The sequence below is a fragment of the Fusarium oxysporum genome, chromosome 1, assembly GCF_000149955.1.
Source record: "Fusarium oxysporum f. sp. lycopersici 4287 chromosome 1, whole genome shotgun sequence".
Classification (NCBI taxonomy): Eukaryota; Fungi; Ascomycota; class Sordariomycetes; order Hypocreales; family Nectriaceae; genus Fusarium; species Fusarium oxysporum.
Genome location: NC_030986.1, coordinates 6,275,626 through 6,302,734, shown reverse-complemented (window position 1 = coordinate 6,302,734; position 27,109 = coordinate 6,275,626). Strand labels below are relative to the sequence as shown.

General features: G+C 48.7%; 8 protein-coding genes across 8 annotated transcripts; 5 read left to right on the top strand and 3 right to left on the bottom strand.

Annotated features, from left to right (window-relative positions):
• Positions 1 to 384: 384 nt before the first annotated feature.
• Positions 385 to 1,086, top strand: FOXG_21970 (uncharacterized protein; the record flags this gene model as incomplete). The annotated part of the gene is made up of 1 exon (XM_018402350.1): positions 385 to 1,086. The coding sequence occupies one exon, from the start codon at positions 385 to 387 to the stop codon at positions 1,084 to 1,086; it is 702 nt and encodes a 233-aa protein (XP_018255608.1).
• Positions 1,087 to 6,400: 5,314 nt separating this feature from the next.
• Positions 6,401 to 7,598, top strand: FOXG_15064 (uncharacterized protein). The gene has a single exon (XM_018395139.1). It carries the CDS (start codon positions 6,436 to 6,438, stop codon positions 7,534 to 7,536), a length of 1,101 nt encoding a protein of 366 aa, XP_018255607.1. The 5' UTR covers positions 6,401 to 6,435; the 3' UTR covers positions 7,537 to 7,598.
• Positions 7,599 to 9,436: 1,838 nt separating this feature from the next.
• FOXG_21969 (uncharacterized protein) lies at positions 9,437 to 11,902 on the top strand. The gene has a single exon (XM_018402349.1). The coding sequence runs from the start codon at positions 10,833 to 10,835 to the stop codon at positions 11,592 to 11,594; it is 762 nt and encodes a 253-aa protein (XP_018255606.1). The 5' UTR covers positions 9,437 to 10,832; the 3' UTR covers positions 11,595 to 11,902.
• Positions 11,903 to 13,046: 1,144 nt separating this feature from the next.
• FOXG_15062 (uncharacterized protein) lies at positions 13,047 to 15,119 on the bottom strand (the record flags this gene model as incomplete). The annotated part of the gene is made up of 6 exons (XM_018395138.1): positions 13,047 to 13,893; positions 13,950 to 14,258; positions 14,311 to 14,428; positions 14,489 to 14,697; positions 14,812 to 15,061; positions 15,117 to 15,119. 6 exons carry the CDS (start codon positions 15,117 to 15,119, stop codon positions 13,289 to 13,291), a joined length of 1,494 nt encoding a protein of 497 aa, XP_018255605.1. The 3' UTR covers positions 13,047 to 13,288.
• Positions 15,120 to 19,508: 4,389 nt separating this feature from the next.
• Positions 19,509 to 20,391, top strand: FOXG_15061 (carbonic anhydrase; the record flags this gene model as incomplete). Its single annotated transcript, XM_018395137.1, has 2 exons — positions 19,509 to 19,686; positions 19,742 to 20,391. The coding sequence occupies 2 exons, from the start codon at positions 19,509 to 19,511 to the stop codon at positions 20,389 to 20,391; spliced, it is 828 nt and encodes a 275-aa protein (XP_018255604.1).
• A 1,002-nt stretch (positions 20,392 to 21,393) lies between these two features.
• FOXG_21968 (uncharacterized protein) lies at positions 21,394 to 22,090 on the bottom strand (the record flags this gene model as incomplete). The annotated part of the gene is made up of 2 exons (XM_018402348.1): positions 21,394 to 21,938; positions 21,991 to 22,090. 2 exons carry the CDS (start codon positions 22,088 to 22,090, stop codon positions 21,394 to 21,396), a joined length of 645 nt encoding a protein of 214 aa, XP_018255603.1.
• A 1,020-nt stretch (positions 22,091 to 23,110) lies between these two features.
• Positions 23,111 to 23,736, top strand: FOXG_15060 (uncharacterized protein; the record flags this gene model as incomplete). The annotated part of the gene is made up of 2 exons (XM_018395136.1): positions 23,111 to 23,562; positions 23,616 to 23,736. 2 exons carry the CDS (start codon positions 23,111 to 23,113, stop codon positions 23,734 to 23,736), a joined length of 573 nt encoding a protein of 190 aa, XP_018255602.1.
• A 307-nt stretch (positions 23,737 to 24,043) lies between these two features.
• FOXG_21967 (uncharacterized protein) lies at positions 24,044 to 24,453 on the bottom strand (the record flags this gene model as incomplete). The annotated part of the gene is made up of 2 exons (XM_018402347.1): positions 24,044 to 24,048; positions 24,093 to 24,453. The coding sequence occupies 2 exons, from the start codon at positions 24,451 to 24,453 to the stop codon at positions 24,044 to 24,046; spliced, it is 366 nt and encodes a 121-aa protein (XP_018255601.1).
• Positions 24,454 to 27,109: the final 2,656 nt, after the last annotated feature.

Here is a 27,109-nt window from a genome sequence, read left to right as displayed (position 1 = left end):
AAGCTATCTGCTGGGTGGAGATGTCCTGGAAACCTTAATTCGTTTAGCTGAAGAAGCTTGTGGGACTAGGCCGGACATAGGGGTTAGCAGCTTCCCGACCCTGGGTATAGATGGCTTAGGTCCGGTATCTCCTCAATTAGCTACTTCAACTATATGATAGGTTAAATATGGTTAGCATAGTTTGATTATATTTGATATTATACAAGATTAGTAAACTAAGTTGACTGAAGCGGGTCTCGTACTATAAGTCAAATAGGGTCGGTTCGACTTAAATTCTCTTAGGTTATTAGTTAAAATATGTGGGGGTGACTGGAGTCACGTATGTGGTGAGACTGAGTCGTAATAATAGGAGCTTGTCTGCCAGAGATGAAACATCGAGCCATTATGATCTTGACGAGGAACGGATTAGCGGCACAGGCCATAGGCAACCCTCGCCAACAATCGCGTCAAGGGCATATCCGAGAGATATATGATGCTGTAGAGAAGCTTCGAGGAGAGGGGAACGGAGTCAACCTCATCTGGCTACTCTCTAACAGTGAGCTCGAAATCCAGAAGATAGCCAAGACGTCGGCCCGTCATGCAAAGGAGCCGTACGTCACGCCGCGTAAGGGGGCAGTCAAAGCGAAGACTACAATTCTCAGTCAAACAAAAGCAGATCTGCGAAGTGAGAGGAGACTGCCAGAGGGAGTCGGCAGGCATTCTAGAAAGGTTGACTCAGCTCTGCCCGGTCCACATACTCGCCTGTTATACGACCAGTTGTGGTGGAAGGAAGCCAGCGTGCTGGCTCAGCTCAGAACTCGAATGTCGCGATTGAATGGTTACCAATATCAGGTCATGGCAGCACCGACGGATGAGTGCCCGTGTGGGCGAGCAAAAGAAACGGTAGAGCATTTCCTCTTCTGTTGCGAGAAGTGGACGATATACCGTAGAGAGACGCTACAATGTACGGAAGAAAAACACGGCAACCTCTCCTTTCACCTAGATGGCAAGGCAGCATCAGATGGACAGAAATGGACACCAGACATGGACGCGGCGGGGGCCATGATCAGGTTCGCGATCGCTACAGGTCGCCTGGAACAGCGATAACAGAAACATTACTAACTTATTGATTCTCAACTCATCTAACAATAGCTACCCCTCGAACAACCAAAAGCAGGCAATGCTTCAGCCGCCGAAGATAGGAAACTGAACACTTGGAGAAACCGGGCTTCAAGGTGGCTTGCTACATACTGATACCTAACGAGGATAAGGGAGAAGAACGATGACTAGATTCGAAAGAATAAGCCCAGATTCGTAATGATTTGGTGAGAGTAAGGTAATAATTAGAGAGATTTTATGTAATTTTAGCTTCAGAGCCCCTTGGGTGTTGGCCTACCGGGCGTAGTAGACTTGCGTGTGTGTATATGTATTAGGAGCTTGAGCGTGGTGAAGCCGGCCACTTCCTTGTCTGGGCCGCTCGCTTATTATATACGTCAACTTCTTAGTAAGTGATTATTAATATTGCTCTGTAGGGAGTACTAAAAGACAAATTTCTATTTTAATACACACAAATATTATATAATACCAAGAATGGCCTCTTGGTCATCTTGCCGATATAAACTAATCATGGCTTAGTGTGCATGAAAATAAAACGGACCCCTGTTTTAATGTACAAGAGTCCGGGCTAATACCGATTACTGATCAAGGGCCATCACTAAACCCCCAGTCGCGATTCAAGGCCAAAAATAACTAACTACTCCACATGCATTTCTTATCGGCCATCTTATATAATTATACCGGCGGGGAAGTAAGGGTTTAAGCGCGAAGACGAAGGGCACGATGATAAGCAGAGCCTTGTCTCTGCCTTGGCTTCAAAATAAAACCTGCTCAACATCTTGAGTTGAATTGCTGCATTTCATCGTCTTGCTTGATCCTTCTTCTTCAGTATCTGCATCTCTTTTACTAGTCGCGAGAGAAAGAGTTAGGTTTATCCATCTTATAAATAGCCTCGTCAACATGGCCGGTCTTCCTCCTGTTTACATTGTGTCGGTGGCCCGTACGCCAATCGGCTCGTTTCTTGGGTATATTAACCTTTCTTGACCAGGAGGCCACTCCAGTTCTGTCTTCCTCTGTTAAGCTCATGCTGCTAATATTCACAGCTCGCTGTCGAGCTTAACAGCCATTCAACTAGGTTCTACTGCTATCAGGGGTATAGATGGGCCTACCTTGAGATACTGATATAAGGAAATCTTTTGGCTGACCATTACTGCTCATAGCTGCTGTTGAACGAGCCGGTATTGAATCTAAGGAGGTTAACGAGATCTATTTTGGCAATGTCCTCAGTGCTGGGTTAGTGCATCCAGCGCTCATCATAAATCAATCAAATCAACTTTGAGGTAAAAGTTGATTTGTTTGATGGGGCTTCGGTCCAAAGTTGATTTGTTTGATTTGATTGGCTCGTCTCAATCAATTGTATGGGAGGCCTATATATTGAGTATGTGAAGGTATTACGCCGGATCCAAAGCCTCAATTACCAACCCAACTGCCCACCTTTACCCCGCCGTGTCGGACCCAGTTCCTCAGACAATGAACTCGCTCCAGCGTGTCGGCGCCCATTGCGAGCCTTTGCGATGTTAGTGTCAGCTTGGCTAGGCTGAACTGCCTCTCGCAGTCGGTTGCCATAGCCGGAATGGCAAAGACATCCAAGGCAAAGCTGCTTAGCACCGGGAATGAAGGCTTGTGGTCCCTCCACCATTGGATTGGCTCTTGCGTATCTTGTGGCTCAAGACGGAGGTATTTGTCCATCTCGCTAACACTGCTGCTCGTTGCAAATGCCTTTTTCGTTCTGCTGTTGATCCATTGCGTGTAGTGATCATCCTCTTTACCCCTGTTCGTTAATGATGAAGCAGACTTCGACTGTAAGTCGTCCGTCCGCTGGTTCGATTGATACCACCGCGCGAAGTAGTCCTTTATGCCCGCCTTCGCATCGCGAACCCAGGCCAATTGCTCCTCAGTGGCCCAAGTAGCCTCCAACCAGCTGATGCCGAATCTCGGATGAAGGATGACTGCTGCCGCAAACAAGGGAGATTCTCCGAGCTTGCTGTAGTATTCATCCAGCTTCTTCCAGCCGTTGTTGATCGATGCCCGAATATATGCTCGGTGGTCTGCTGGTAATGAGCTCTTCTGGGAAATCTTAGACGCCGGCGGCTTGTCAAGCGCCGCATACTCAGCCTGAGAATGCTCCGGCAAGGCAGCTACCGTGAAAGTTGGCGCTTGACTTCGCTGTTGGGATACATAGACCTCTTCCCCATCGAAGCGAGCAGGGCGACGGCGGGAACGGGCCGGCCGGATGTTAGCACCCCTCAGAGGCGCAGACGCTCTTCCAATTAGTTCGGGATCATTTAGATTCGTCGCCCTTATTGTTTCGGTCGTGAACTCATTGTAGAAGCCTTTCCAGTCTTCAAAATGCTCGAGCAGGTATTCCATTCCTACCAGGACTTCCCACAGGCGCCCATGGCTGTCGCCTTTACCCCAGCCTTGGGTTCGCATTGTCTGATGATATAAAGGCGTAAGTATCTCGTTAACCTCACCAAGCACGCGCCAATCCTCGTTGGATAAGATGTCATCAGCAGGGATACGTTTTTCTTCGTCTTTCTCGCCTTCGAGTGCAAAGATGTAGGCCCTGATGTCAGTCTGCTTCCGCAAAGCCCTCTCTATCATCATATAAGTAGAATTCCACCGCGTCTCATTGTTCAAGATGACCTCAAGCTCGGCGGTTGATTCCTCGCAAAGATGGTACCCTTCGTCCTCCTGCTCGTGAGCGATGCGCTTGAAATATTCGCTGCGCTGAGGTGAGGATCTGATGAACTTGACGATATTGTGCAGCTTCCCAATTGGGCCCTTCGAACGCCAATGGCGAAGATCTTGCTCCTGAAGACCTCTCATGCCGTTGATATCTGACTCTAGCTCGAAAGATTCGGCGTCTTTACCGAAAAGAAACGCGCGGGCAACAAGGTTAAGAACGTGGCCGTAGCAACGCATGCGACGGGCCTTGGTATCAGCCGGCCGGATCGAAGGGTCGAGCTGCCGGTAGAAGTAAGAGAGACAGGTATCGTTCGTAGTCACGTTATCAGAAATGACCGTGCCAACCTGTCCTCGGATATCCCACAGTTGAACGATTTCGAACAATGTCTCGGCAAGATTCTCACCACTGTGGATACCTAGCTGACGGCGTAGGTAGAGCGAGCAGCCTGGATTGTTGGTTCCCGAATTTGTCGATGAAGTGTGCAAAAACTGCCATTATCGCAAGACGGTTCGGTGATGTCCAGAGATCAAAGCTGATGTGTATTTTTGTTAGGGCGCTGCCTAGCTCCGCTTTGATGATATCCGCCTTAGACTCGAAGATCTTCTGTAGCTCTCTGGTAATAGAACTGCTACTCCAAGGAATTTGGAGTGCTAGTTCATGGTCGAACTGATAGAAGAGCTCCTTTAGAAACTTGTGCTCGAATATTGTGAAGGGCACATCACTGTCAATGACGAACCCAACACTAAGTTCTTGTACAGCTTTGACCTTTGCCTTTGGTATTATGCTCTGGTCAAGCCGTGGTCGTTTGGGGGTTGCACGGGACTGGAGATCGATCGCGCTATCGTCGCTGGGGCTTGATTGACTCGCTGGGGTGATCCGATGGGCTCTGTGCAAGTCAGTATATGGGATATGTTGGGATAGAGGATGGATCCATATTTGCGAAGATGATCTGCTGCAGAAGATGTCGCTTGTATTGAGAAGAATTCTGGCCGACCCTTCGTGTCGCATCGGCTGCAGCACCACACATGACCGATGGGCTGATCCTGGTGATTCAATTCAATGAACAACGTGCCGTGCGATCTGATCCAACTTTTTCTGCCTTTTGCACCTTTCCGAGCTAGCGAAACTTCGTGAACGAAGCGGCGGTTCTTCCAGACGACCTTCGGTAGATCCTCAATAGTCGGGTTAAAGGGCAGGTACCAACGAGGCTACGGCTTTATATAGGGCTAAGAAGTATCGCCTATCTGTGGCCATCTTGTACAGGGTAGGACTGGGCGGAGGGCACGTCCAGGTTTAATCTTTTTGGGCAGTTCAGATGAAGCATGGCATATATCAACTTTATCATATCATGTCAACTTACAAATCGCTGGAATTGATTTGATTGAGGCAAGGAATTAACTAAGTTGATTGATTTGATTGGGGTGATTGATTGATTGAGTTGATTTATGATGAGCGCTGTTTTTTTCCCGGTGGTGCGGGATCTTCCAGCGTTGCGGCAGTAGGTAATCTCTCGGCCTGTGTGCTGCCCGCAGCGATGGACGACAGTAGTGTTGTGACACATATTGAATGGCAGAGTAGTTGGAACAGAACAATGATAACGTTTATGCTCCCAGTTTTAGCGGGAAAGAAAGTAACTTGTAAAAGCTGATGGTTAAATCCAATAGCAGTTTCCTCTAATAAAGCGCTTAAGGGCCTTATTATACTAGAACGCGGCCCGCTCGTTCCCATTCAAGATGCTGTTGTTTATATTGCGCAGTAGTGCTAGGTGAAAATATATATTTTATGAAACTTGATTGTTCATTAGTGAGATGAGAGTTCTTCTCAGGTTTATATCTCCAAATGATTTCATCTAGGACTTTAAACTTTAAATCTAGGACTTTCAGACTGTTAGTCTGAATCCTGAAGTGAAGGGGGATCCCCGGATTTTCCAACAGATGCCCTTAAATTGGTACCAACAAACATGAGCTAGATGTACAGATAACCAATCGTTCTTAACCGCGCGCCAATTTAGTATGATCTTATATTGCAATAGACCTCGGCTAAATGTATTTATAATTAAATCTTCTTAACCGCGCGCTACCAAAATTCCTTGGTGCTCTGCCAAGACACGAGGGGTATCGGAATTCCCTAACCTGTAGCAGGCGCTTGAATACAACATAGCCTCAATCATTATTTCCCTAAGTACCGAAAATTATTACGAAAAGCATCGTACGGCCCCAGACTTAATATATATCAGGTGCTCTAGTCCAGCCAAGTATATAATAATCCCTTAACCCTCTTTGTCAAACTCACGCAGTGGGACTCGTAAACATACCATACACATAACGAATCAGGAAGCCGAATTACCCGCCATCATCGCGCTAATCCTAAACCCCAGTGCCATCCCAAAGGGTTGTAAGACTTAAACTGCCAACTCCCCAAAATAAACCAGGATCTGTTATTAAGACTAACATGGTTCAGAGGTGTGATTGGGAATGTATGTCTCGTCTCTATAACCGCTTTAGCTCTGCCTGTACTAGACTTGTCCCAGGTACACGTGACACAGCCCCGCAGTCATTAACCGTGCCCTTCTGCCTGATAATGTAGCGTCCCCTTTACCTTCACCTTTACCTCTCCATCTACACATCACAATTCACTAAATTCGACTAAACATGAGCGACCTAGCAGAAACAGATACAATGGACGATATTGCAGTCACTCAACTTCATGGCGGCAATGGAAGTGGTGCAGATATGGTGTTTATGTTCAATGACAACCAGATTTCTGTGTCTATTTTTCCCAGTAACGGGTCGTCAACAAAGGATACTCGTCAAATGGAGCCAAAAGACCGCCCTCTACAGGACCGTCTTGTTGATCTTATCTCTCGAGCTACCACGTGCCAGGACGACGACGAGTATGATAGGCTTGAGGATGAGGTTCTTGGCGTCATTCTGGATGCTGGAAGGCCTCTTTTCTCTCGTCCAATATCTTCGCAAGGAGCAGTCGCTCAAAACGGCCAATCTCTAAATCATCTACTGTTCCCTCCATTCCTTTATTTTCGGCTAGAGGCTCCTGCTAGTCACGCCTCCATTGTACCCATCAACCCAGCCGAGGCAAACACCATTCTCACTATCGACCCTGCTCTCGACCCAGGCTTTGAGGAAGAGTTGGAAATCTGCCAAGACATACCTCGCTATATCCCCGAGGAAATCGTAGTCACCAAGTCATTTGTACGTGGTGCGAACACTGTTACCGCTGCCGTCCAGGTACGGGGGCGAGATATGTTCTGCAAGTCGCGTGGTCAACCCGGCGGGCTCTTTGGCACCGGCGAGGGGCGAGAGCTTGAATGTCTTGGTGAGATTCTCAAAGCGTTCCCGCAACCAAACACAATACAGGTTCCCCAGCTTCTTGGTTATATTCATCACAAGGACACCAAGCAGATCTTGGGGTTTCTTCGACAATGGGTGCCTGGGCGTAGGCTTAGCGATGTTGATATCACCACCGCTACGGTAGAAAAAAGGCAGAAATGGTCCGTCCAGATTTCTGAAACTATCAAGTGTCTTCACGAACATGGGTTGGTATGGGGAGACGGAAAGTCTAGTAATATCATCATCGATGAGCAGGATAATGCTTGGCTAATTGATTTTGGGGGGGGATTTACAGAAGGGTGGGTCGATGAGGAGCTGGCTGAAACCAAAAAGGGAGATGAGCAGGCCCTGGCTAAGATTGTGGAATTGCTGAGCGAAGGTAATGACGCGTCCTCATCTTTGTAGAACATGAAAGGTTTAAATTAGAGATATTTATATAAGTCTTTGGTGCTTTTTTTCCATAGAAGCATTACCATATCTGGGTATTGGCACGATTTGTCCCCTTCGTACTCCAGATCCGCAGCTCGCCAGATCTCTTGCGGCTGGTAACATTTCCAGCACACAGCGTGCGGGTCCATCCATTCCTTCTTCTTGCTCTGGCAGTCCCGAAGTGCTTTTTGCTTAGCTCGAATCCAATTAAAACGTCGAGCGCAAGCCGTTACGACATGCTCAAACGATTTTCCTTCTACACGGCAATAGAGAAAGCAACCTTTCATTGTCCCAAGATCCCTTTCATACCGACTCAATTCTTCGTCACATACTTGGGCCTGACGAATCACCTCGGTAGGTCCGGTAAAGATCATCTCACTAACGGCAAGGCCAGCGCTTCAGTCTCATCAGGTGTTATGTTATGTTATGTAAATTTTTCGTCCGGGGGGCCGTAGGCCCCAAAAAGTCTCCTAATGGAGCACAGGACGTGCTGAGCTAAACTATCTACAATCGCTGCCCTGCTGATTCTCGATCGAACCATCTGCAAGGCCTCTTGGATCGGAGCCGTATACATGCTCGAGCGTTTTCTGTACTCATTACCCCCAAGAGGCACCTCTCTACTCGTAGCTCGCCCTACAGTAGTTGTCGGTGAAGCACATCCCATTGGACATCAATACAGTTGATCCTCGCAGAGCTTCCCTCCAGCAGCGTCTCCCAGCTAGTTCATCCAGTATATCATCGGCACAAAGGCGCATTTACTTTCAAGAGGCCATCCCGTCAGCGGGATCTATTCCTCTCCAGCCTAGAATTCTCTTGCACAGATAGATCAAGTAGCTTTCCATACCCTGAGGCAGGGAGTCCATGATCCCCCAAGATCGCCAGTAGCTGCAACCTAGGACCATACATCCTTGGGGAAACCCCTCGCAGGGAAAACCCCAAGGCGGCTAGAACGCTGCTCTGTAGACAAGGCAGTCGCCTCGTTCCACGGTCTCCAGGTAAGCTCTGTACCGTTTCGACCCAACGGTTTGGTCTAGAGGTCTCAGCCAGTGAGACAGATTGTCAAAGCCTGGTGGTGTTCCAGGCAGCAGCCGAGGCCGCAAAGAAGAAGAAGGTCTCTGGGCAGTACGCGACTGCAGAGATCGGTCAAGCAGCTTCCGAGCTGCAAAAAGGGCAACGAACCATGTGGGGTCCGTGCGTCAAGGTCGAGGGCACCAGAGGGCCCAGAAAGTCGAGCAGCCGAAGGCTGCTGGTGTTGTTCGGGCAGCCAAAGCTGCAGTGGTCGGTCGAGGCAGTGTTATACTGCAGGCGAAGGTGAGGGTGAGGGTGCAACGACCCTGAATGTCTAGCAGCAGGATGCTGCGAATGTCGTCTGGGCAGCCGAGGCTGCAGAGGTCGGTCGTACTGGGGGGAAATCGAGGGCGCAGAGGCCGGAATGTCGCAGGCTCGCGAAGCCGAAATGTCGAGGTGAGAAGAAGTCGTAGATAAGACAAATAAAATGGAGCCCGGAGGCGATGTCAAGAGCTCGCGAAGCTCAGTGCCGTTGAAAACACTTGTCACGAAGAAAGGTCAACTCTCTGAATCCCTTTCTTCCAGCAGCTGTTAGGGTCCCGCTAGTCCCGCAGCTGCTTTTGTTGCCATTTTGGCCTGTAAAAATTTTCTGCCCTAGCAGAACGCTAATAGCGGGTGCCAAGGAAAAGTTTTTACAGGAGAGAGTTGTGGGTAGGATAGTTATGTTATGTTATGTTATGTATATTTTTCGTCCGGGGGGCCATAGGCCCCGAAAAGTCCCCTACTGGGGCACAGGACGTGCTGGGCTAGAGGAATCGGAATCTATCTACACGCTAGTTACAGAAATGCTATTGGCCATAAAGGATTAGTGTCGCAGGGTAGGCATTAGTAATCTAGCTATATGCTTTAAGTAACTCTGCGGGATGGAATACCCCGCACAACAGACAACTTAAGACATCAATCAACACATTTGCTGCTGCTCATCATATTCACTCTAACCCTTTAAGCACGCTCAGTGCGACAGTTATGAGCCCGGAGACTCTTTCATTGCCTCTCTCCATCATGATCAGCATCTTCTCTGCCGCAAGCCAAGTCCATCACCACCAGCATCTTCTGCTATCAACTTCGTCGTAATGAGAGCTTTCTCTCAAATTGAAAATCTCCTCAGGGGAATCGGCACGAAGTTGAGCCGACTGACGCAATGCTGGTTTCCGGTTCATAGTCGGATGTATCAGATGAAGCGATATGAAACAGCAACTTGAAACCCGCAAAAGATTTTAACAGAGAAGACTCCTAAAATCTAACAATCATGATCTTTTTAATCAGCAAGAAGCTAACACATTAATCAGAAGTCAATTCAAAAAAGACGCTATCCTTTTCTTGACTAAATGTCACAAAATGTCGATCAAAGATCACAATCTCACCTTGCTCAACTCCCGTGAGGACTGGACCAACTGGATTAACTCTATTGAGGACCTTGCCGTGCGCAACGATGTCTGGAGCTACTGTGATCCAGAAGGGATTGAAAACTTGGTCTTCACTGTGACCAAACCATCGGACTCAGCAAGCAAGGACACGATCCAGAAATATCACAGCCTCCAGGCTATCTATGATAGCGAAAGGAAGAAATACGACAAGGTCTCTGATCGCATTGACCTCACAGTGTGTCAGGAGTTCAAGCAGCATTACCTCGGAATCCATGATGTCCGCGGCAAACTTATTGCGCTGGCTGATAGCATCCAACCCACCGCGAAAGACCAGAAGCAGAATGTTAGGGCTGAGTTTGAAAAGCTTAAGAAGGGCCTTAGCAACACCAGTCTCGATAAATGGCTCAGCCGCTGGCCTGCTCTCGTTAACAACGCTAAGCGTTACAAGATAGAGAACCTACTGTACCAATTACCACTGGTAATGGACCCAATACCAACTTTTGCGGCCCGTGCACCTTCCCCTTTTGGATCTTTAGGAGTTTGGGTCAATACAAGAATATTTGGTCCGTGCCCTCTCTCCAACTACCCAGGATCCCAGCGCTGATTCCCTGTCAACGCGAATAAAAAGCACCTTTCGTATGGCAAAGGGTGCGCCGGAAACTCAATTGTAATGAATGCAATTTGGGAGCTTTGGCGCCATGTCTCCTATTTCCATGGTCTCATGAGACCTCAAAACCCGATGCCGGCATCCATTCCACTTGGTGTCCTTCGTCAAAGCTTTTTTCGCCTGCATCATCTTCTTACTGACGGAATCGGTCACGAGACAAACAGGGCACCATGTCCGACGATGCAGCGTTTTCACGGGTCAATCTCTCCATTGACGTCCATGCTCGAGTGCTCATATGTTGCCACGACGTATGCCGCGTTGCCCTTTCTCCCAGCCCTGCTCAAGTCAGTCAGCATCTCCGAACGAAGCATAACATACCTGCTGCTGAGCGACATCTGGTGACCGATCTTTTGAAGGCTCGCACCTCACCACTACAGAGCCCTTCTGAAGCTCCCGTACGACAAGATGGCTCATCCCCAGACCCGAACCTACACCTCGTCCACGGGTTTACGTGCAAGTTCTGCATTGAACGTACAGGCAGCTCCCAGGTCATGTCTCGTCACATAACTTCGGCGCACGAGAAGCAAAGACTCCAGCTAGGAGTGCGAAGGAACGCCATGTATGAACCAGTGTTCCTGCAAGCGTGGACCAAAAGTCCTTCGGGGGGACGTTACTGGATTGTCGAATATGGCGGGTCTACGACCAGACCAGTCGGAGGCAAGGAAGTTTACGACCATCTTGAAGATGTTTTTGAGCGTGAGAGAGGCCGACAGAAAGGCTTTTCAGGTGGGGACTTGACGAATGGGGCTGGTACCACTAGGAGCTCACAAACCACAACATTCACAGATCTCAGGCCATGGCTGGAGAGAACCGGCTGGGAACGGACTTTTGGGAGAATCGACCGAGAACTGCTAAAAAACCTAACTACCGCGCCCTCTCCTGCGACTTCACACCGGGGCCTACATGCTTATTGTCTGTCCCAATTTCACTGAAACAGGAAACCCCTGTCGGTATCTAAGGCTGTGATTGGCCAGAGAGAGGAACCAGAGTGGGGTGAGGTAGAAAGCCTCTTTCAGTCAAAGCGGAGACCCCTGTGGGGCTGGGGGAAGTCCCGGCGGCAGCATACTATGCGGGGTAAGCGACATAGCGTTGACAGGGGTAAGGAAAGAGTCAAGTGACAGAGGATTTCATTGAAAGAGGCGAAGGTGATTGGCAAGAAAAAACAGCCAGCAGCAGAAAAAGAAAGTTCAATAGGAGAGGAGATTTTTCTAAGAGAGAGACACCTAATAAATAATAAAAGAAAATAGGAAAATAGCTAGGAAAAGTAAAAAATAAAAAGGTATAGAAAGAGATAAAAAGATAGAGATAAAGAGAGGTACTGCATAGCGCGATGGAGCTAACCGGCCCAAAACCTTTTGCCTCACCAACCAGTTTGGGCAGTTTCTGAAGCTCTTGGGGGAAAGAGAAAACAACCTCGGTCTAATGACGTTTTCCGTTTTGATGCAAACCCTGTCAAAGGCTTAAAAACGGCTTGCTTGACCGGCTGCAGCCACAACAGCCCTTTCGATGGAGTAAGCAAGGCAGGTTTCGACACATGCTACTCCGTACACAGGGGCTTAATAGCGGGCAGCTGACCACGTAGCTAATGCACAGGGCCATCGGGCGTGCAACGGCACTTGCCACAAACTAACAAATGCAGGCGAGCAATTCGTAAACAGGGGCATGAATGGGCAATCATTGGCTGTCGTGTGTTTCTCGCTTGTGAGGTGACAGGCTTATCTGCCCACCATGTCATGTCAGCATTAAGTCGTCGTTAGGCACAGCAGCCCGCTCCGCGGAGATCGCTGAGTCCTGACCAGATGATATGTATTGCTGATTCGCCCTCAAAGAAGAAAACCTCCTGCTGCATTGCAGGTGTTAGCTGTATCCGAGTTTTCTCTCTCGCCTTGTGATAAATACCGACGAGTTGCTTTATGTATGGCGACAGATAGGGTGGATGAAACCGGCAAGATACGTCAGTTTTTTAACTTAGATTGCTCAAAAGTTATTAAACTATTGCTGCCTGGAATTTAAACCTGCGGCAACGCTAACGCAGCTCCGCACTTTGCCAGCCGTATTGCGCATTGCCTCTGTCGAGCTGAGGTGGCTACCTGCAAGTTTGCAGGGGTATCCCACCAATTGTCATACTCGAAGGAGGCCCGAGCGTTGATCGTTGACCAAATGACCTTGATGTTTCAAGCAACATAATCTGACGTGGCATAAGGTCCGGGGAAGGGAGGGTATTCCGTTGTTACAGCCTGATGGATCTTGGCATTGTTGATCAGACAATTCCTAAGTGGAACTCTGATCACAACAGCGTGTCCGCGATTACAGATATAAACCCGAGAAGAACTCTCATCTCAATAATGAACAACGAAGTTTTTACAAAATATATTTTCACCCAGCACTACTGCGCAATATAAACAACACATTACAAGTGGGAATTGGTACAGTAGGCCCCCATGGAAGAAACGCGGCGCGTTTTGTGTTCCTGGTTTCCGGGCCTAGATGTAAATGCGCATTTCTAGTCTACATTTATGAGTAGGGCGCGGAAGAAAGAACCTTTCGGGACTTCGTTTCTCAAAGCATAAGAACCTCAATATTATCAAATGCACTCAGCAACCCTGCGCAATCCAACAACACCAGATCAGTGATCCCAGTAGTTACTTTCCTCTGTCGGGGTGTGCAAGCCACTGAAATCCAAGTCTGATCCATCAGCGCCACTCTCCCACTCGTGAGACTCGGACAGTGACGGAAACCAGAAGTCATCTGGAATGTCATCCAGCCCTGCAGTGCTGCAATCAGTTTCTGAATTGACCGACGAGCTGTCTAGTCCACCCATAGTTGGCGCACTTTCAACCCCAGAGACATTATTCTGCAATGGGTCCTGCCCCATGGTCTCTTCTACGATATTTTCTTGAACATTATGATCGGGGCTGTCTGTGTGTGCACTATTACCTTCTGCAGGCTGGCTTTCTCCTGATATATTCCGGCGTATACGCACGGCGTCCACGATATCGCGCATGTCCTGCGCTATCATAGTACGGTTCGTGTTGAGAATTTGGGTGGCATAATCCTCTGATCCCCATTGCGTAAGCAGATCTTGGACGTTAAAGGCATCCGCCATACGGTTTGCAAATTCGACCAGCCGTTCATCGTTGTCGGGCAGGCCGTTGTGACGCCAAAGGGCGACGGTAAGGAAAATCCACGACTGGTGGAAGACCTGATGTACTTTGAATACCAGTTTCCGGACTAGTAAACTCTATTAGCATGCGCCAGAATTTCTATTCTTGCCTGCGTCTTGGTACCTTGGTCTGAGTCCTTCATGTCGCCCCATTTCCTACATGTCTTGTATCCACACCCAACTGTCGAGAGAGCACCCATGACGCGGGTTGTTTTTTGGATGGCAGGTCCGCCAGGGATGAACCAGGATGCTACGGTAATGGCGAGCGACAATGCGGTGCATCCAGCCCATTTGTTACGTGCCTTCCTGTATGCAGCTGTTTCTGTGTCTGCCATCTTGTATAACTGAAGGGTTTGCTCAATGCTGCTTTTTAACAAGCTGACCGCTATATTGATTCTGGCAAGGGACATTTCGCCTCCTTTATTGCCCTGTTCTGAACACTTGGTCAGCTCCCGTAACAATGGTGACATGAGTTTTGTCCTTACCCAGCAAGATGTCCAAGGTTGATACCAAGTGCTCGGCGGTTTCGTCGAGGAATTGACTTGCGTCATTGATTGCTCCATGCAAAGCGCCCTCATCGAGGTTGACTAGCTGCAGAATTCCCTTGTGAAAACTCGTCAGCGACGCGAGGCAATGAGGTACTTGGAATGGGACAGGGCGTACAACTTCCCCGAGTAACCTGGTAGCTACATCCACTCCTCTTAGTATGCCAAGGACCATCTTGATCCTTCTCGTTGTATCCTGAAGCTCCATAGTCTGTGCAGGAGAGCGTTCGATATAGCTCGTGGCGTGGTGGACGGTAGAGGCGATCGTTCTGGGTGGGATAAGCTCCAAAAACCTGCCTAGTCCTTGCACGCATTCTGCGACGGTCACTACGGCTTTCATCCTGGTTTGGTTAGCAAACTACCCATATATGTAGAGCGACGTTGTAGGATCGTACGGGCCCATAAACCATCTTACTGGATCTCGAGTGAAGAAATTGTTACCGAGAGTCTGTGGTTCCCTAAAAGTTGGGTCCTCTGTGAGGTTTTTGCCCATGCTGATGACGAATGAACGAACAAAGGCCTGATCGACGTCGTTGTTCTCTCCAACCACGGGCTTGAAGAGCACATCCTGGCCGTTGCGAATGGATTCCAGGGACGTATTGCCGCTAACACGAAAGAGATCATCACAAAAGGTATCGAGGATTTTACAAAACTCGGGATCGTCGGCTCGGCGGAGTCGACGGAACGTGATCTGTAGGGCATTGTTGTGAGAAAGAGATTTGACGACCACAAAATTGGTGACTAACCATTGCATCCAGTCCCGGCGGCCAATACATGGGCACCTAGGTGCCCAAATAAAATAGCGCACCAGGTGCCCAAATTATGTCAGCAATCGTCGCTCCGATTGGCCAGCGCGCGTTTGACATGACCGACGCGACCTGCGCTCTGTATGATAGTAACACAGCCAACGAAAATGGACCAAAGCCACCGGCTTGCCTTCCCGGACGATGCCCTCCCACCTGAAGGCATATACAAATCCCGTGAGTCTCTATTGGCAGCCATTAATTCTTGGGCGAAACCTCGAGGTTATGCGTTCACGACGGGGAAATCATTAAAGACGTCAAGTGGCCGAATCAAAGTCATATTTGCCTGTGATCGAAATAAACTCCCACCGAGCACATCTATTACACGCCAACGCCGCACTTGTAGCCGAAGAACCGGCTGTAAGTTTTCAGTGCTGGCCAAGCAATCATTGGATGGAAATACGTGGGTCCTAAGCCATCGACCAGACAAGGAGTATGCCCACCACAATCATCCACCGAGTCCGGACGCGTCTGCACACCCGGCGCATCGCCAACTTAACGAAAGAGATGCAGCAATTATTTCGAGCCTGACAACTGCTGGCGCTGCTCCTCGAGATATCAGGACGTACCTCCATAACAGTTCAGATACCCTTGCGACGCAGCAAGACATCTATAATCGGATCGCGGCAACGAGAAGAGATCTGCGTGAGGGCCAGAGCAGTATCCAAGCGTTAGTCGACCAACTACAGGGTGAGGGCTTCTGGTGCCGGGTTCGATTGGACTCGGATAATCGGCTGACAGCCATATTCTTTGCCCACCCTGACTCTGTTGCATATCTGCAAAGCAACCCGGACGTACTGCTATTGGATTGTACCTATAAGACGAACAAGCATGCCATGCCGCTGCTTGACATGGTCGGAGTTGACTCTTGTCAGCGTTCCTTCTGCATCGCATTTGCATTTCTGTCCGGTGAATCAGAAGAAGACTATTCATGGGCACTTCATCATCTCAAATCACTCTACCATCATGAGCTCCCTTCTGTAGTCTTAACTGACCGATGTCTCGCTGCAATAAATGCAACTGCAACCTGGTTCCCTTCCTCCAAGGCCCTGCTTTGCCTCTGGCATGTTAATAAGGCAATCCTGCAGTATTGTCAACCGGACTTTGTGCTGAAAAGTGGCGACACAAGCGGCCGGGTAGAGGACGAAAAATGGGACGAATTCTATGGTTTTTGGCACACTATTGTGGATTCGCCAACAGAAGAGATATTCAGAGAGCGCCTAGCCAAGTTCGAGCTCAAGTACGCCAAAAGATACCCCCGGGCCGTTGGGTACATCAAATTGTACTGGCTCGAGCCGCACAAAGAGAGAATCATTAAAGCATGGGTGGATAAATACCTGCATTTTGGTAATGTGGCCACCTCGAGGTAGCTGTCCAGGGTCAGATATAAAGGTCGGAAAGCTAATAATTGCCATCTAGGGCCGAAGGAATTCACTCCCTAATCAAATCATACATCAAGACCTCCACATTCGACCTCTTCGATTCTTGGCAGGCCATGCGCCATGCGGTCACCAACCAACTGAAGGAACTGAATCACATACGAGCCTCTCAACAGATACGGACACCTTTGGATATCTCTGGAGGAATGTTCGAGGCTGTCCAGGGTTGGGTTTCCCACCAGGCCCTGCGCAAAGTGCAAGAACAACGGAAGTTAGCTTTGGCATCTCCCCAAGCTCCCTGCAGTCAGTCTTTCACCTCCTCACATGGGCTACCGTGTTCTCACACCTTGAAGAGACTCGAGGAGGAACAGCGCAGCCTTTTGCTTGATCATTTTCATCCTCACTGGAACTTAAAGCGAGGCGCGGATCGGCCCCGGCCCATACTAGAGCCACGTCGAGCCCCGCAGCAGGGCATCATCAGGGCGAGAGGTCAACCTGCGACGAGCACCAAACGAGAACCCTCTGGATTTGAGATCTCTCAGCCTGGCAAGAAAGCGCCCAGCACATGTAGCAGATGTCATGCTGTTGGTCACGCGAGGTCCTCACGAGCGTGTCCTCTGAGGTTCCAGGATTTGCTCATTCAGGAAGCGCCGGCCTCGAAGTCAATCCCGCAGCCGGACGTAACCCCGGTCGCAGTCCCAAGTCCGGCTGACCCAATTGAGGCGATTTCAGTGAGCCAAGGGCCCTCATTAGTTGAAGGCATGCCAGTGCTAGAATATATTGCGGAAGCTACTGCACGCTCTCCCGCTACTGCACACACCCCACTTGCCCAGTCTTCACATACTGTACAAGTTTCGCTTACAGCTCCTCAACATTCTGTCGTCCCAGATTGTCCCGTTGGAACTGTGCCAGGCCCTTCTGGCGAAGAATGTCTGAATCACGAACCATCCGATTCGCGCAGCCTTCCTTCGCAACCACTACTGAGGTATGACTCGCCAGAAGCCATATATGGAAGATATGTCGCTACAAGAAGCGCGTGGTATGCGGCGCAGCCGGCTGGCAGCATCAAAACAAATCAGCAATATCGCAGGGCGATGGGGCTTCCACTCAGGTACGACAAGCAGAGCTACGAGTGGTGTCTGGACTACAAACAGATGTCCAAGCGCTGTATCACGTCAACAGGATCAAGAGAATGGACGAAAGAAGAGATGATGGCGTATTTGGATTGGAGTAAGGCGGAGGATAAACGCATCGAAGCCCAAGTTGTTAAGGAGATGGGAAAGAATCCTCTAGCAAACAAAAGAAGAGGCATGACAGAAATATGGCGAAAAGCAGAAATGGATAATATAGAGCAAGAAACCTTATATGCAGCGGAGGATATGGCAGAACTTTGTATTATTGTCAAACGGTAACTAGTTGGCTTGTGCTTTGAAAATATTAGAAAACAGCATTACAACCTTAGACCTGTCGCTGGCCAATCGGGGCGACGATTGCTGACATAATTTGGGCACCTGGTGCGCTATTTTATTTGGGCACCTAGGTGCCCATGTATTGGCCGCCGGCTGTGACTCGACCATCTGAGCTGAATTGCATCCGGCTCCAAAACCCTTCCTCATCAAGCTGATTAGCAAGGGCGTGGATAGTGGTTTGTCCTTCGCAAAGTTTGCGTCGAGTTGCTGCTACGCAGTTGTAAACATCTTGCTGGGTTGCCGCGGAATTACAGTATTGGCGCAGGAATGTTCTAATGTGTCTAGGTGCAATTCCTGCATTGGCGAGCCTTTCAAGTTGAGTTTGGTCCTCCTCAGGTAGTTTACGGTGTATTGGGTGAGCCGACAGATGCTGACTGGGAGGGTGATTGTGAAGAGAGAAGCGGGTATCCGGCCGGTGTCGTAATGTCCACCTACTCTTGTCGAGTGATTCTTTGGCCAGAACAGAGAATTTACAACCGGCCCCTCGAGTAGTGGTCTTGCGTTGTCTTTCTCTGGTCGAACTGGGCGGGCGACATGACCAGTCGCATGTGTACGTGATAGTTTGTCTGCCGCTCTTTTCAACCGTCGAACGTCCGGTCGTAAAGGCGTAACCTCTATGGGCCGCCCAATCGTTGATCGCCTTGAACAACGCATCGCGCGACTCATATTCTTGTTCGGGAGGGAGGCAATCTTCAGTGAATGACAAGATCGTTCCCATTGTTTGAGGATCACCGCTGAATGTCGTTCTTCGGTGAGCGCACTGTGATCCAGCCTTCGCGTCCTGACGCGACGGCGTTAAAAAGCAAGACAGTGTGTTTTCATCGACTCGTAGGTTGAAATCAAGACTAGACGCACTGTGCTTAGTCATTTTTACGGGACCCGTGAAATTAATAGAATCACGGGTACCCGTGAACCTATTGGCTCCCACCTAGGTGCCCATGTATTGGCCGCCCTGAGCTTTCCTTGCCAAGGACTGCATCCATTTCTTCTAAGCCAGGCTCATAATGCAATTGCAATTTCCGACCGAAGGTTTAATTGGGAATCTCTAGGATCATGGATGATGTCACCGAGCTATCCTGCACTCTTGTTCTTATATTTAAAATGGTAAGAAATGCCGGGTAGAACAAGTGCTCTTCGTATGCACGGGCCAAAAACCCGGGCTCACCCCGCATGAGTCAACGGGTACTGCTTGCAAAGTTCGACTGTACCAGTTTCTACTAGGCTTGTAATTGTCCAAGCCTCTATGGCCATGACGCGCGGTGATCTCCTGCGCCTACCAATGTCTTGGCGGTGACAGTATGCGACGCTAGGCTACTCTAACAGCATTAACGGCCGTCGCAATCAAATATTAAATTGCATATAATGGCAGCTGCTTTTTTAGGAGATACTTAATATTCAACTCCCCAGTTCCTTAGCTGCTCATCATAAAACCCACGCACACACTCCTTCAGCCTCTTTCCGTACCTATTTTGATCCAATCACTCACAATGCGTGTCTCTCAACTTCTCGCGGCGGCGACCTATGTCACTAGTGTCTTGTCCTGCGCAAAGCATGACAATCACTACTCGCTCAAGAGCAGGAAGCGACACATCGATCCTCGTGCCGAACCTGGCACCACTGACTGGGTTTACGAAGCGTCCTACAATTGGGGTCGCATCAACCCTGGTAAGGATTTGTTCTTGAGCAATCTCAAGCATCGCGCTAATCCTGTAATATCAAGACTACCATCTCTGCCAAACCGGAACGCAGCAGTCACCCATTCCACTGGCCCTCAAGCAAGGCCTGTCCCTGGAACATCTCATCAAGGAATGGAATTATCCCAATGAGGTTACCGTTAACTTCTTCAACTGGGGATACGGTCCGGCGTTTACTGTCCAAACTGAAGACGGCATTTGGACTCGGAACCCTTCTTTCAGTTTTGATAATGAGACCGTCTATCTCAAGGGCTGGCATATCCATGCTCCCGCCGACCACACCGTCGAGCGTCACCGCTCTAGGGCCGAGCTGCATCTCGTCCATGTGAATGCCCAGGGCAAGGAGCGCGCCGTGCTTGCGATTCGCCTAGACCCGGGAAACAAGGAGAACAAATTCCTGGGACAGCTTCCAACTATGATTGGATTCAATGAAACCGACGTCACTCAGGAGACTACACTGAACCACAATTTGCTTCTCGACAGCGTACAGTACTTTGACGAGTTCTGGACTTACGTGGGAAGCTTGACTAGCCCCCCCTGTACTGAGGGCATCCGGTTTTTCGTCGCCAGGCAGATCTTGTTCACAAGTGTTCAGCAGATGAGAGACATTCTTGGAGCCTCGACTTACAGTGCACGTGAAGAGCAGCTGGTTTGGCGCCATCGTATCAACGTATAATAGTCCTGCCATGGGTCTTGCCCATCACTACGGAAGTAGGAGTAGAAGAGGTCGTTGCATTTATATTATTTCAAATTTTAGACGTTGGACAGGAACATTGATAAGTTAGAATAAAGGTGAGGTTATTATGTTACGATGTTTTAAATTGCGACAAAGGTGTTTTTTATTGTCGATCATGCAGTCGAAAGGAAGCTTCTTTTGATCTTGCGGAATGTATATCTCCATAGTCAATTGTGTCGCCTTTCATGTCGTCTTATGCCAAGGGCAAGGATCACGACCATCATGAATAACTTCACGGTTGCAATGAACTCTAAATCACAGGAAGCATCCTGCTGCCTAGGCGATCGCAGACTGAACATGAGTATAAGAGACCAACTCTCATCACTCCTTTAGATAGAAAATCAAGTGCTCATTTGATCTTGGCTATCCATCCGTGCATGCGATAGTTATGAACCCGGTTTGCCCGGATCTCTTTATCTTATCGGCTTCTACTGCAGCAAGTCGCCCGCGATGGATCCTATAGATCTGAGCCCTTCCCGGGTCAACCTTAACGGCCCCGGTGATTAGAAACAGTGGATTAGTATTATCGACAAGGTTGCTACAGCCCAGGACGTCTGGGAATACATCGATCCCTCCAACGCGGAGAAGCCCGCTCTATCCAAGCCGGAAGAGCCCACAGTTCAAATGATCAGGCCGACGGCATCTGATCTGACAGACCTCACTGCAGAGGAGTTCCGCAGACTTGAATTCCTCCACACGCAGTATCGGACTAAGGTCCAAACCCACAGGGTGTTGGAAAATCCGGGAATCCTCCTTCCCTTCAGGGTTCAGACTAACAGTCTGAAAGTCCTAGAATTAGAGTTCAAAGTCCTAGATGAAATCATTTAGAGATATAAACCCGAGAAGAATTCTCATCTCAACAATGAACAATCAAGTTTTACAAAATATATTTTCACCCAGCACTACTGCGCAATATAAATTACACCCACGCCAGCGATAATTCTAACCAAGAGCAGCTCCAACCAAGTCTGTGCAAATGCAGAACCAATAGAACTTGCGATAATTAAGATGGCAGAAACGGTGAGTGCTCCTCGACGACCCATACAGATGTTGATTGGAAGAGCCATTGGTGAACCAAGCAAGGCTGCCGTGAAATATGGCATTGCATTCATGGCTCCAGAGCTCCAAGTCATGGCATTGATAGGAAGTTGTAGGGGGTTTCTTGAGGGGTCCATCGCGTAGATGTCGGCGGCGTTGATCGAGGCTTGGACGTGTCCTTGGAGAAACGCTGCCAGGGAGTGATGATGATAGTAGGCATTCCAGGCTGAGAAAAGACCCGCTCCCTTTCATCCAGGATACACTTTTTCTCATCATCTTTGAGCGGGAATGGCATCGAGCTGTGGAAGATTCATTCTCGAGGACGACGTAGTATGAGATGTTCTGGGCGATACTAAAGGCTCGCTCGAGTTCGTCAACGTTTACGGTGGGAAGATGCTCTACCAGATGGGAGAGAGCTTCTCTGATCTCGGTCGGTGAGGTATTGTCACCTTTTGCGAAGTCAGCCTGGGAATTGCTGGATCAGTTATCCCCCAAACTTACTGAGTACGCTTGGATCACGCTTCCTGATCTGATCGCGCGTCCAATTATTCCAGTAATTGTTGAGCTTCTCAACGAAAGAAGAAATCGTTATGCCTAACATGATGGAGATTGGTGAGTCAAATGTTAGAAACTATGATTGAAAGAACGATGGTTGATTGCCCAAGGGACACTTCTGGAGCATGCAGCTAGCTGCATGCATATTTAACAAAATGCTGTCCGCCTGATCGCCTCGTCGCCAGTTTGAAGAAATGAGTCGTTGAGGCATTGCTTACGCCTTGGTGAACAACATCGCGAGCCTTACCTGGTGAATGAGCCTGCAGGTTCACCGCTCAGGTCGAAAATAACAATTGCACTTTGAATACGAAGCGGGATCCTTATCCAGCTAAACTTAATGCACGGTTAGTCCATGATAGCGTCCGGGCAAAATGACAATCCTCCGTTGGCTGACGCACTGTCACTGGATCGTGCAGATCCTTGTCTGACCTTCTTCACCGAGTTAGGCTGAAACGCATTACTTAGGACTATTTAGCACTATACTGAGACTGAGGTTCTGGGACATTACCCTGATGGTATCTAGTCGCCAAACAGTCGACCCTAGATCGAGGACGCGGTGTACAAAGGGTTTAGCAAATGCAATGACTTGACTCAAGATCACCCCAACCAATTCTACAAGACCTGGGCCCATTACGTATGATTGGGTCGGACCCTGACTCACGCCAGTGTTTCATAGTACGCCATTGGCTTATTTTGGTCTTACACAGCGTCTAAGCCTTGTTTCCGCCCCCCCCCCCCCCCCCCACACTGGGTCCTAGAAGCCATGACGATCTTCCTTTTTGTGGGGTAGCAGAGCCTCAATGGCCAATGTTGTCTTCGCCCCCAAAATCCTCTCTGAACTGTACCCGATTACCAACTTTCTCTCAATTAAACGAACATACTAGAAAAGAACTCTCAGCCGGCACGCGATTGAGCTTCAGCTCTCGAAATCAACTCCAAACAAAAAATCGGAAAGCAGACTTCAGATGGTATACGATATATCTTCACAATTGCCTAAGACAAGCTTTTCCCTTCCTACAATAGTCTTTGGAGAAGGCTCCGGCAGAAACCATCCCACGGAACTACCATGAGTCCGCTGGAGTGTATCGGCGGCGTAATAGCCATTGCTCAAGCGGTTGTTGGGACTTGTAAAGCCATCGACATATGCTTGACTCCCATCAAGGATTCACACGAGACACTCGACCGATGGAACCACACAAGCAGGACACTTGGACAAATATCCCAGCAATTCGAAGCCGTCCTTCGAGAAAGAAAGGCTAGATGTCCTAACGAAGAATCTCTAGAAGGAACACACTACGGAGTGATCAGCGCACACCTCGATCGATTCAACACTGATCTCCAGAAGCTGGAAAGAAACATCACAAAGGCAAATCTCGCAAAGGGATCCGGGATAAAGTCATCGTTCAGGAATAAAATCAAACTTGCTTTTGTGATGGATTGGAGGGAGAACGACCAGCTCTTCCAGTGGATGGACCGCCATGTCAGACTACTGTCGGTTAACAGGGGCTTGATAAAAGGGTAAGGACACAACGATCAACAATGCTTCTCGATCTGGTCTAACATATCAGCAGAGTCAATGATGATAACATCCACGACATTCAACGAGCCTTGGGAACTGGACACGCCAGTTGGAAAGCCAGCCCCGAACCCGATGTTGAAATGAGAAGATGCTTGTTGCTTAATTCACCCTAAAAGTGCAGCAGGGGAACCACTGTTTATGTACAGGCACGATCTCTTGTAGAATGTTCCTCCTTCTTCCACACCTTGCCACCGCCTTGGTCGCCTCACACTTCTGATCTCCAACACGTCCCCGCAATAGTCGGCGTCGCCCACGAGCTGCATTACCTCATTCAGTGTAAGCTCATGGTGTACCCCAGAGATGGCCAGCGAGGCGGCCCCTGGTGCAGACTCTGAAGCAATGGATTCATTCACCAAGGAATCAAACACTCCAGGGCGAAACAGGGAAAAAGCCCGGTTTGTGGTCTTGAGTTGAGATATTTCAGGCTGTTATGAGTTAGTCAAAGGTTTTGAGGCGAAAACAATCTTACGGGCCTCAAGATAGCCGGGAACGACGCGGCTTCCAGTAGCAATAGTGTCCATTTCGATGCAGAGTTCTGCCAAAGCGTCGGGGACATCCGGGTTATCCAGGTTGAGTATCTTCCGATCAACCCCAGTTGGATAAAGGCCAAGGGAGGAAAACATTTTGCTAGGAGAGGAGTTGTGTGATGCATGGCTGCTCTGATAGGACAGTGATGAGGTGTCAGATTCACGTAAAGATGGTGCAGTTCCTCGGTTGGGTTGAGTTGGCGTTTCGTCGTTTTCGTTGTCGTCATCGTGGGGTGCATGTGCTCCCGATGCGGAATCCCTTATGAGCCTCCGTCTCTTTTTCGAAGGCGTAGCGGGTTGCATCTTGGATACTGAATTGGTCTCTAGTGAGGCGTCTTGAGCCCAGCTATTCTGGGAGGTTGGCGACGAAAGGTGAGTACGCGAGCCTGCACCAGGACGATTTCTACTTTGCGCATGCTCTTGAGACGTAGAATGCGTATCAGTGGACAACAAGTCGTTAGGTACGCTGTCAAGCCAAGAAAGAACGCGACGATTAGAGTTTCTCATGGGGCAGTCGCGAAAACTATGCCAAAGTTGCGTGGCGATAGCTGGGGGGGGATACGATAATGCAGTGATGAGGAGATTTGCTGAATAGTGTCAAAAGGAAGCTCATGGAAGTAGCTTGAAAGGCTGATAAATATTGTCATCAAAGATGACTCTTGCCACCTATTACCACAGGCTTAGCAAGCAGCTTCCAGTTGATTCCATATAGCACAGAAAAGACATATAGAGCTTGCTTTAAACCTCAAGCAGCAAGCGGTACACAGCAATTACACACACAAGAAGACGAATAGCACACAATTCACCCCAATATTTGACACCTATTCTATCTTATCTCACAGGTAACAGCTAGATTGCATGTCACTGTTTTATCAGGCACACAAAACACATTTCTCCCCAAGATGCAATGCGGCGCAAACACACAGATACAACAATAGCACATGTTACTTGGCAGCGTTGCGGGCGGATCGCTTTGCTGTTACGCCCGTCGAGACGAGTAAAAGAGAGAAAATGATTCATGGAACAACTAACTAGCCCCTAGTTACTCAGGTTAAGCTAACTAACTAAAATTAACTAGTAGTTAGGCCTAGTTAGTTAGCTTTTAAAATTAACTAACTACTAACTAACTAATCCTAACTACTAGTTAAATTTGTTTTATTAACTAACTGTCAAATTAGATGTGCGTGTATTGATTGTGTTGTTTTTATAACTGACTCGTTTAAGGGGTCTGTCTTTTATGACTTTCCTAATTGGGCCTAGTATTCGCAGAGGTTAACCGATAGATCATGTGACCTTCCGTGTGATCACATCTAGAGGCCGTCACATTTGACACTAACAAAAAAAGTCCTAATTAGTATTAACTAACGTGTATGATAAGCGAGTGGGCCAGACAAGCGAGTGGGCCAGAAATCTTACCCTTCAAACGATAAACTATCATAAAAACATAATAAACTATCTAATCAATCAAAACTACTCATTATTCTCTTCCCTAGATATCTCAGTTACTACCTGACAGGTTCTTGCATTATGCCCAGTCTTGCCGCATATTCCACAATGCCTTTCCCTCGGTCGCGCCGAACTTCCCTGACCACCACTTCTCGACGATTCGGCCACTACCTGCGTATTAACATCTATCTGATCAATTAGCTCCTGACCTCCCCCTACTGTTAGTACCCCTCCTTTCTGTAATCGGGTTCTTTTTGCCCTGCGGCGTCGGCTTAGTGCCTCATTTGCCTGTCGAAGTTCTCGGTTCTCTGCAGATAATAAGGTAACCTTGTGATATATTCTGGTTGCTGCCTTTGCAAGAGACTTTGAAGCCTCTATAATTGACTCTGGGGAGCTACTTTTATGTCCTCTGATTCGCCTTTCGAGGTATTCAGATTGAGACTTTACCTCGCGGACTGTATTTGGGGTCTTTGGAACCCAAGAGGTGGATGCGCTAGCCTCCTCCTCAATAGGTGTTGGAGTCCGTAGCTTTACATCAAGTTTTGAGATCACATTTTCTGGGTTAAGAGGAACAAGCCCGGCTCCTCTAAACCTCCCTTTGATATTGCTCTCCGTCATAGTGGCTTGAAAGGCGGCATAAAAGGCCGGGAGGAACTCGGTCTTCGAAATATAGGTTATAGAGCTTTTCATCATATGCTCTATTTCTCGACTATAAGCCCTCTTAAGGGGCCCAAAGCACCCGACGTCAAGAGGCTGAAGTAGATGAGACGCATGAGCCGGCATACAAAGCGTAATAATATTGTTCTCCTTGCAATATAGCTCAAAATCGACGGAATGGTGACTTTCGTGGCCATCGAGGATCAGAAGACGATAGGTACCAATTGTTCGCTTTGATGAACATCGGTTAAAGTGTTTTAGCCACTCGAGACCAGTCCCGTTATCTGTCCAGCCATTTTGGGTCGTGGCGATGGCCCAATCGCCCGGAATGTTGCATTCTTGATACCAATTCTGAAGGTGATTTTGGCCCGCAACCACGATGAACGGCTCGATCGCCCAGCCTGCTGCATTGATCGCTTGGATCACTGTAACCCATTCTCGGTTTCCAGGCTGTAATGTTTTAGGCCGTCCATGCCTCTCTATACATGTAATGACCATACTGGTTGAGAAAACGCCCATCATAAAGCCGGTCTCATCAAAGTTCCAGATATCATCTAAGTGGATACCATACTTCGCGATCGTGTTCTGTACGAGCCTAAACCAGTTGCGAATAATAGTCGGATCTTCACATTTGGCCCTCTGATAGTCATATCTCCGCTGAAAACGTATCCTGAGTAGTGGCTGTCGCTTGACGAAATTCATAGCCCAGCGCGCGCCGACGCGTGGCGCGTCGCGGTCATCAAGCAGTCGATTAGCCATTTCTTCAACACCACGCAGTCGCGGGGGATATCCTCGCGAATCTAGGTCGATAATGAACTCAAGAAGAGTATCTTCTTCTAGTTCAGATAGCTTCCGT

What these genes read in the sequence shown, in the direction of transcription:
- FOXG_15064 (XM_018395139.1), top strand. Translation starts at nt 6,436, where the DNA reads ATGAGCGACCTAGCAGAAACAGATACAATGGACGATATTGCAGTCACT.
- FOXG_21969 (XM_018402349.1), top strand. Translation starts at nt 10,833, where the DNA reads ATGTCCGACGATGCAGCGTTTTCACGGGTCAATCTCTCCATTGACGTC.